This window comes from Astatotilapia calliptera, unplaced genomic scaffold (assembly GCF_900246225.1).
Source record: "Astatotilapia calliptera unplaced genomic scaffold, fAstCal1.2 U_scaffold_23, whole genome shotgun sequence".
Lineage (NCBI taxonomy): Eukaryota > Metazoa > Chordata > Actinopteri > Cichliformes > Cichlidae > Astatotilapia > Astatotilapia calliptera.
In genome coordinates this window covers 255,037-265,250 of record NW_020535760.1, presented here as the reverse complement: position 1 = coordinate 265,250, position 10,214 = coordinate 255,037, and the positions used below count along the sequence as shown (strand labels likewise).

The following is a 10,214-nucleotide window of genomic DNA, read 5'->3' as shown; positions in this document are numbered from 1 at the left end:
AGAAAGAATATAAGACATAAAATAGAGACGACAGTGACTTAAACTAAAGGTCAGAACACCAAGTAATGTAAAGGGAACAAAACCAAGAATAACCCTAAATACAAAAGCACAACTCAAAAACCCAAACAAATCATAGTTTAGAAAAACACCAAAACAAAAACAGAAAAAGCTGGGTCACAATGACCCAGAACCGTGACAACAGGAAGGTTTAGCCGCATCTAGGACTTCATCTTCAAATGACTGACAGAGAGCCTTGGCCTCCCTGACACTGTCTGACAAAATAAAGTAAAAAGCAGAACCTGTCATCTCTACAGTGAGATCTGGTGGCTTTGCTCTGCTGTTGTGACATTATACACTAGTATTTTTTAAAAGCTCTGTTTTCCATTAAAAACTACTGAGCCAATATTTTCAGCTTATGTCTGAAATATTTTCAAAAATTACTGAAACAGTAAGAACTTATGGGGAGGTTTCAAATTAAGAAAAAGAAATCAAACATCTGCTTGACAGCCAGCGTGTTTCTTTAAGAGGAGGACACTCTTTACACTCAACTCAGCACAGGGACACTGAGGAACCAGGAGACCTGAATGTAAATCCGGGATAAAGACTTTCGGTGAATGTGGTGTTGAAGGTGTGGAGGTGGATCAGAGTTTCAGAAGAGACACTGTAGAAGGAAAGAGTGCCAGCAGGACAGTCCACATACACTGCCACTCTGTTAGAGGCAGAGGAGGAGGAGATGGATGTTCTTTTATTATTATGATAAACACAAACAGGTACACCAGAGCAGTAAAGACTCCAGGACTGATCATTGTTTCCAAACACACAGTCACCACTGTCTCCTTTCCTTCCGATTCTTCTGTAACTCACTGACATATAAACCTGTCCTCTCCACTCGACCTCCCAGTAACAGCGACCAGTCAGACCATTTCTACACAGCAGCTGAGACCAACCATCAAATCTGTCTGGATGATCAGGATATGACTGAACCTCCTCCACACGTGTCACCTTCCTGTTGCTGTCAGACAGTTTGAGGTTTGTGTTCACTGTGTTTGTGTCAATTGTGAGTTGACAGGAATCTGATGGAGAGAACAAACACAATCCAGCTGCAGTTATTAATCCATCATCTGTTCATTGATTGACACTTTGATGATGACTCCTGACATCAGATATGTGAATTAGTGATGTGACTGCTTAAAGATGGTTGAATGTGTGCTGCTTTGTTTTCATGAAACACATTAAAAACACACTTACACTTCCTCAGACCTCCTGGTTTCAACCATTGGACTCCAGCAGGCTCCACCCTGAAAGTGAGGGGGGTCAGACCAGCACATTCTCTTTCAGTATGCACACATGGACATTACATGGCTCTCATACACATATTGTTAGACACTGATAAGGTAACAGTCCAACAATTTCACAAATGCACTTCACTTCATATGTGGATCAAACTGCTGATGATTTGGACTGATTCTGGATCTGTCAGTACACCATTGTATTGAATGATATATGACTGATTCAAACTGTGACCTTCATTATCTTTATTACCGGTCATCTGTATTCCTCTTCTGTTAGCTAGAAACGGAACCTCCAACTGCCAGCTGTCTTTTTCCTCTTGGTGTCCGTGTGGTTACTGTACATGACCTCTGACCTTTAAGTGAGTGCAGCATTGTTTTCATGTGTTTTAATGCCACCTCAAACCTGTTCATGTTCTGATTTAATAGCAGATTTCTCTAGATGCAGACAGAGAAATTTCTTTGCTTTTTCCTGATCCATACTTCCCTTAATTCCTTGACTTACTAATAGTGAATATGCTGTAGTTTCCTGACTCCACTGATGTTCTTAACAGTACTTCACACATTCTGAAATTGTGCAATTCTTCCTAAAGTACTGCACTATGTCCTTTCAGTTTTCCCAACTGTTTCCTCACCACTACTGAGCTTTTTAAAATTGTACATATTTTAAGCTCCCTAAAGGCTGTTACTGTCCTCTACTGCTGTGTTACATTCTTGATCCATTGTCCTCTATACCCTTCCACCTTCTGTTGAGATTTGAAATATATATTTTGAATCTTATTTGATGATTATATTGTTTTATGTATAAAAGAAGGCCAGCTTTGAGACTAGGTCACAGGCTGACAGGAAACTGCATGTTTTTGTAGAGTATAAGCAACAGACAGAGTGAAATTAAGTTCAGACAGGTTGCCCTGGCAATAGACCTCAGAAAGGGGAAGTTATTGAAAGCTGCACAGGAAGTTTTAGTGCACAGGCATATTAATAAATCGGACACAGAAAAGAGGAACTGAGTAGGAGTTTGTTTGTAATGAAACTGTGTGTGTCACGTGTGACGTGTGTGACGTCTGAAGTACAGAAATAACACCATATAAGACACATGTTGAGCGTAAAATGTTAGAGACCCTGCAAATGCTTTTGGGGTGTGCAGGGCTCTCTCTTCCGGTAGATGATTGAATAAAAAGAATATATAAATATTTTGACCACTCTGAGTCGGGTTTTCTCTGTTCTATTATGGGGATTTGTCATGGTCCTGAGTCTGAGGACTCAGTGTTTTGTGTTTCCTTATGCTTTTGTTCATTCCGAGTATGTATTCTGTTGTGATTTTGTCATTCGTTAGGTTTCTGTTCTTTGCCTTCCTGCTCCCACTTCTCTGTGTTCCCTCTGTCTGTCCATGGTGTTATTGTGTCTACTAATGAGTCCGCCTGTCAAGTTCAGTGTCCTGTCTTGTTCTCTGTCTGTTAGTTTCCTGTTTTATTGTGAAGGTCTCTGTCTGATGTGAGTGTGTTCAGTTTACGTTTCCCCTGTCCCGTCAGCTCTGATTCCTCCCAGCCGTGTTGCCCTCCTGTCTCTCATCCCCTGATTACTGATGTGTGTATTTAAGCCCTGTGTGTTCTCCTGCCTGTTGCCGGTTTGTCTGTGTTAGTCTGCGTTACCCTGTGTTCCACGGTGTCCTGTGCCTCGTCTGCATCTCGCTGCTTCTCATCCCGTTGTCGTATGCTCCCAGGTATGTTATTTTTTTAGTTCTCCCAGTTTAGGTGTCTTCAGTTATTTGTCATGCCCCACTGCTTGTTTGCCACTACACCTTTGTAAATAAACCTCACTAGCATTCCATCCACTGCCTGCATTTTGGGTCCTTCTTCCAACTCCACACGGCTCGCCTCGGCAGCCGTGACAGGATTAAAGAATCGGGGTTAATACTTCCACCTTCCCTTTCTCATTGACCCCTCTACACCAGATTATTTTCTTATTCTTGAGGCCTTTAATATTTCTAAACGGAGTAATTGTGTTGTTTTGTTTTTTTGAAACTGGGATTTAAAAAGTTTATTGCAATGAGAGTATCCCTATCTAACAATATTTCTACTGTTGGGTGCTCAAGATAATGTCCTTTACCCAGTTTCCTGTATGTTATGTCTCATTTAATGAATGTTGCAAACCCTTCACAGGCAGCATAAACCTATCATATCTCACTGCAGTGTACCCATAGAAAACTCAATCTAACCTTGGCTTAAGCCTGGTTTCCTGTACATAGATAACATTGGGGAAAAACTACCTCTGCCAGTTTCTTTTGCTCAGTCTTTGATGTTTTCTTCACTTTGTTCATCAGGTTTTAAATAGGGATGGACCGATCCGATATAAAGTATCAGTATCTGTCCAATCCTGACCAAAATTAGTGGATCGTATATCGGGGAGAAATAAAAAATATAACCCGGATCACAAAAGCACTTACGGCATGACATAACCCAGGTAATGACCTTAGGAAGTCGGAGCAGAATGAGTCACTTGATAGAGCAGATCTTGTGTGCAAAACCTCTCATAGTGAAAGCATCTGGAGCCTTGCTACGTGCTGCCAAACTGGCATTTCATCTCCGCATGCTATCCCAGAGAAGTAAAGCCAGTCTGACCATACAATGGAAAAGACTAAAGGCTAAACAGTTTCAAGGTTAAAAAAAATAATAATTAAAAAAAACTTTTTTTTTCATACTTCTGTTGAGTTTTATATAAATTAAAAAAGAATATATTAAAAATTACCCAAAATTCAGTCTCAGGTTGAATGTGATAGAAACAGCTTATTCTGATATCCATCTTGATAAAAGATGAGTGTCATGAAGCCATGTTTGCATTTGTTTGCACTGCTTGGATGATAAACACTCCTTTTTGTCACTCCCTTCCTGCCTCTGTTTCTTCCACCTGGGTCTGTATAAAGCACAATGTGAACTTTGTCTATGAAAAGCACCAAAATACATAAATGTATTTGTGCAGGGCTTCTTGCCTTTAAAAATGCATAAAATGTCTCCCTGTTCTAGTCAGCTTCCACCACAGCTCTGCTTAAAACATGATTTTTTTCCCCTGAGAAAGCCAGGCTAACAGTTTCTGGTGCTTCCAGTGGTTGCTTTGATATGGGAAAAATATGTTCTAGGTATCTCTGTACAGAGCTTAATGAAATATGAACCAGCGGCAAAGGAAAAATATTTTAAGATGGGCCAGAGGAGTTAAGACTACAGTTATCTAGCATAATCAGACATCCTCACTTTTTAGCATCATTTTAAATGAATATGATTTGGGGGGAAAAAAAAAACCCTCCTTTCTCCCTTTTAACCTGACTCAAATCACATTAATGTCTGTACAGACAGGCCTACAACCATATTTAGGCTAGTTACAAGGACTGGAGATTATTAGACTAGCTTGATCAAAAGATAAACAATAAGTCATTAGTAAAGTTTTGTTAAAGCAAAATGTGGTATACCCTGACAGGGGAGTGATAAGGGTTGTTGTGGATTTAATTTAATTGTATGTGTAATTAAGTAGCCCTACATCCCAAAATTGTTACTTCCGAGATAATAAAATCCAGCTGTAGTTGTTTGATAGCTAAACTATTACCGAAAAGTGACTGCACCATTAATTGTACAGACATCTATACAAATGTTGAATGAATAGGAAATAGGAATAAATAGGAAGTGAGTGAATCACATATAAAATGTTTCCAGCTCTTCCTCCTCTATCAGACATTCTCTCCATACCTGAGAGTCTCCAGTCTCCAATCTGGATCCTTCAGTCCAGCAGAGAGCAGTTTAATTCCTGAGGCTCCTGGATCATTGTAGCTCAGGTCCAGCTCTCTCAGGTGGGAGGGGTTGGAGCTCAGAGCTGAAACCAGAAACGTACAGCCTTCCTCTGTGATCAGACAGCGTGACAGACTGCAGACACACAAAACAATTCATTCATGAAAACTTCACGGAAAATCAGAATCTGAATCAGAATACTTTATTGATCCCTAGGGAAATTCAATAACAAATTCAATAACAAATAATAAATTCAATAACAGCCCAATTAATTTCAGTCTGAGAGTCTGCAACAACCCCATAGAATAATACAGTGCCTTGCAAAAGTATTCGACCCCCTTTAACTTTCATACATTTTGTCACATTACAGCCACAAACATGAATCAATTTTAATGGAATTCCACGTGAAAGACCAACACAAAGTGGTGTAAACATGAGAAGTGGAATGAAAATCACACATTCCAACAATATCTTAAAAGATAAATAACTGCAAAATGGGGTGTGCATAATTACTCAGCCCTCTTTGGTCTGAGTGCAGTCAGTTACCCATAGACATTGCCCGATGGATGCTAATGACTAAATAGAGTGCACCTCTGTGTAATCTAATGTCAGTACAAATACAGCTGCTCTATGATGGCCTCAGAGGTTGTCTAAGAGAATATTGGGAGCAACAACACCATGAAGTCCAAAGAACACACCAGACAGGTCAGTAATATAGTTATTGAGAAATTTAAAGCAGGCTTAGGCTGCAAAAATATTTCCCAAGCCTTGAACATCCCACGGAGCACTGTTCAAGTGATCATTCAGAAATGGAAGGAGTATGGCAAAACTGTAAACCTACCAAAACAAGGCCGTCCACCTAAACTCACAGGCCGAACAAGGAGAGCGCTGATCAGAAATGCAGCCAACAGGCACATGGTGACTCTGGACGAGCTGCAGAGACCTACAGCTCAGGTGGGGGAATCTGTCCATAGGACAACTATTAGCCGTGCACTGCACAAAGTTGGCCTTTATCGAAGAGTGGCAAGAAGAAAGCTATTGTTAAAAAAAAAACCATAAGAAGTCCCTTTGGCAGTTTGCCAAAAGCCATGTGGGGAACACAGCAAACACGTGGAAGAAGCTGCTCTGGTCAGATGAGACCAAAATGGAACTTTTTGGCCAAAATGCAAATCGCTATTTGTGGCAGAAAACTAACACTGCACATCACTCTGAACACACAATCCCCACTGTCAAATATGGTGGTGGCAGCATCATGCTCTGGGGGTGCTTCTCTTCAGCAGGGACAGGGAAGCTGGTCAGAGTTGATGGGAAGATGGATGGAGCAAAATACAAAAGTCTTGAGACTAGGGCGGAGGTTCACCTTCCAGCAGGACAACGACCCTAAACGTAAAGCCAGGGCAACAATGGAATGGTTAAAAACAAAACATCCATGCGTTAGAATGGCCCAGTCAAAGTCCAGATCTAAATCCAATCGAGAATATGTGGCAAGGTCTGAAAACTGCTGTTCACAAACGCTGTCCATTTAATCTGACTGAGGTGGAGCTGTTTTGCAAAGAATGCGCAAGGATTTCAGTCTGTAGATGTGCAAAGCTGGTAGAGACATACCATAAAAGACTGGCAGCTGTAACTGCAGCAAAAGGTGGTTCTACAAAGTATTGACTCAGGGGGCTGAATAATTATGCACACCCCACTTTTCAGTTATTCATTTATAAAATTGTTTGGAATCATGTATGATTTTCGTTCCACTTCTCACGTGTACACGACTTTGCATTGGTCTTTATGTGGAATTCCAAAAGAAAAAGTTCAAGGGGGCCGAATACTTTGCAAGCCACTCTATATTGAGTTCTTTAACACATGATATTTCCTCAGTATTCACTACCTGAAAATTCTAATAAGATTAGAGTTTTATTTTCACTAATCTGATCGACATCCTAAAGAATACAGAGTGAAAAAGACTGAATGCTAACCTGAGACTTTCTAGTGTACAATGTGGACTTGCAACTGCAGCTGACAGAAGCTTCACTCCTGAATCCTCCAGGTCATTGTCACTCAGGTCCAGCTCTCTCAGGTGAGATGATTGGGAGCAGAGAACTGAGGTCAAATCTTCACAGCTTCTCTTTAAGAGATTACAGGCATTAAGTCTGAAACAAAGAACACAAAGACAAACAAACTTCAGCATATTAATGGTAGATCTCGGAGTTACAAGATTTGCAACATTTAATGTGGTTTTAAGACTGGCGAGAACTGCTATCACCTTATTTGAAAGATTTCAGAAATGTGGCACTATACTATGACATGCAAACAATGACAAGTTTCCTGGCTCCTTAAGAGTCACCCCAAATATTTAGTGGTTTTAAAGCTGTAAAACTCATGAACCAGTCTTGTTATCATTTATCATCCACCTGGGCCTTACACAGAGTTTATATCTGATTTCTCAAATTTTTATTTGATTTAGTGCTCAGCTCAGATAAAATAGTTATTTTGGGTGACTTTAATATCCATGTCGATGCTAACAATGACAGCCTCAACACAGCATTTAATCTGTTGTTAGACTCAACTGGCTTCTCTCAAAATGTAAAAGAATCCACCCACCACTTTAATTACAGTCTGGATCTTTTTTTACATATAGCATAGAAATTGAACATTTAACAGTACTTGCTTGAAATCGTATCTTGTCTGATCATTTCCTGATAACATATAAATTTACAAAAATTTATTACACCACAATGGGGAGTAGACTTTATCACACTCGATGTCTTTCTGAAAGTGCGTAACTACAGTCAAAAACATGACATTATCATCGTCAATGCCCTGTAACAACACAAAACAGAACAGCTACCTAAAAATGACCCCAACAGAGGGTCTTTAATAACATTATCGTGTTAATATCTTTGCCTCTTCACTAAGTATGACTGTGGATACTGTAGCTCCTGTAAAAGATAAAGCCTCAAATATGACTCCCTGTAATAATTCTCAATGACGTAGCTTAACCCTTCATTGACCATGGGCCCACCGGCGGGCCCATTTTACAGGTAAATTTTAAGGGCCGGTCAATAAAGGGTTAAAGGAAATAACTCAAAAGCTGGAGAGGAAATGACGTGTCACAAATTTAGAAGATAATCATTTAGCCTGGAGAAATAGTTTGTTGCTTTATAAGAAAGCCCTCCATAAAGCTGGAACATCCTACTATTCATCACTGATGAAAAAAATTGGAAAAAAATTAGAACAATCCTAGGTTTCTCATCAGCAGTGTAGCCAGGCAGACAAAAAGTCAGAACACCATTGAGCTAACTATTCCTTCAGCGTTAACTAGTAATGGCTTCATGAACTTCTTCACAAAGAAAATTTTAATCATTGCAGAAAAAATTACCCACAATCATCTCACAGATGTAATATTATCTTCAGCTACTTTTAATACCTTTGATATTCGTTTAGACTTTTATTTCTTGATCTTTCTGAGTTAACTTTAATTACTTCATCCAAACCATCAACATGTCTTTTAGACCTGATTCATACCAAACTGCTCAAGGAAGTCCGACCATACTAATGCTAATGACCATGCCATTAACTAATTGAAATAATGGACACTCTTTCAATGATGAGTATGTACAGATCCTGGACAGGATGGAATGCTGGTTTGAGTGTGGAGTCAAGGAGGCCATTTACGTGAAAAGGGAAAGACCATCTCTGAATTGAAGAGGGGTCCTAAGTGTACATCTTTCGCCATCTTACAATGCTGTGATTAGTCATTCCCCAACTCTATGTGAATGGTACTCATGGCCATTGATCAGTGGCCTTTGATCAATGGGCTTTGATCAGTGGTTGTTGATCAATGGTCATGATAATTTGCATAATTACAATGAATACCCATTGTTTCTTCAGTGGTGCTATTTTCAGTCATTATGCAAATGCACTATTTACAAGATTGGGGAAACCTGCAGTCAGCTGAGACTGAAGAAGTCCTTTGGATGAGTGAAGAAACGTTTCTCCCACTGAAAACGTTACGTCCAGATAAACAAAGTCAACTTTTGGAGATTTACTTACCTGGATGATTGAGCATGCATGGATACATTTTTAACATTTAATTATATAATTTGAAAACAAATAAAATATTCTTTGAGCTGACCTCAGCGTTTTCAGTGTACAATGTGGACTTCTCAGTGCAGCAGACAGAAGTTTAATGACTGAATCCTGTAGGTTATTTTTGCTCAGGATCAGCTTTCTCAGACTCGAGGACTGGGAGCGGAGAACTGAGGCCAGCACATCATAGCTTCTCCTTGAAAGAAAACAGCCACTAAGTCTAGAAATAAAGAACAAAAACAAAATGTCTTCTGATTGTTTAGTAAGGAATTACCATATTTAGCATTATTTAATGTTTTTCCAGGACTTGCTGGAATTGCTAATCTCTTATTTTAAACACATGAAAATTGTCTGTCTTCCAAAACGAAACTCAGAGCTTTTTCCAATGGAGAGGAATCTGGAAGCTGAAGGTGTCCCCTTCCATTCTGCTTGTAGAAACTCCGGGATCCACGAGTAAGACTTTTATATTCACTATATACCCTGTCAGATGGTGGCAAATTCCAAAATGATGTCACATCTGCTGGTGTTGGTGTTGTTTTGTTGGTTTAGCTTCACACACAGCAATTCAAAGTCTAATAATTTAACTAAAAGCAAAGAGAAGGCACCTGAGAATTATATAAGTTGTTGTCATTGATTACAATACAGATTCTAAATAACACAGGGTGGAAAAGACTGATTCCTGACCTAAGACATTCTAAGGTACAATGTGGTTTCTCCCTTAAAACAGACAGAAGAGTCACGCTTGAATCCTGCAGGTTGTTGTTGCTCAGGTCTAGCTCTTTCAGACTTGAGGACTGGGAGTTGAGAACTGAGGACAGAGCTTCACAGCTTTTTTCTGAGAGGAAACAGCCACTCAGTCTAGAAGTAAAGAACACATACATAAAACAAGAAAAATACTGGATCAAAATGCATTGAAGTTGCCTAAAATAGTTACTAGATTTGGTATTACTTAATGTTCTTCTAGGGGTGGCTGAATTGTGATTGCATGCTTTTATACAAATCTGAAATATGCTAATATATCTGACTTATAAATAATGAAATATACTAAGAGACACCAACACATGGATGG

General features: G+C 39.5%; 1 protein-coding gene across 1 annotated transcript in view; it reads right to left on the bottom strand.

Moving 5' to 3' along the window:
• Window positions 1-466: 466 nt before the first annotated feature.
• LOC113017856 (NACHT, LRR and PYD domains-containing protein 12-like) overlaps window positions 467-10,214 on the bottom strand; it is a 100,561-nt gene continuing 90,813 nt past the window's right edge. The window contains exons 12-17 of the mRNA XM_026160960.1: window positions 9,830-10,003; window positions 9,192-9,365; window positions 7,033-7,206; window positions 5,027-5,200; window positions 1,249-1,298; window positions 467-1,073 (exon numbers count right to left, since the gene is read on the bottom strand). Of these exons, the coding sequence (XP_026016745.1) occupies window positions 550-1,073; window positions 1,249-1,298; window positions 5,027-5,200; window positions 7,033-7,206; window positions 9,192-9,365; window positions 9,830-10,003 (1,270 nt within the window). The 3' untranslated portion in view covers window positions 467-549. The remainder of the gene's footprint in view (window positions 1,074-1,248; window positions 1,299-5,026; window positions 5,201-7,032; window positions 7,207-9,191; window positions 9,366-9,829; window positions 10,004-10,214) is intronic.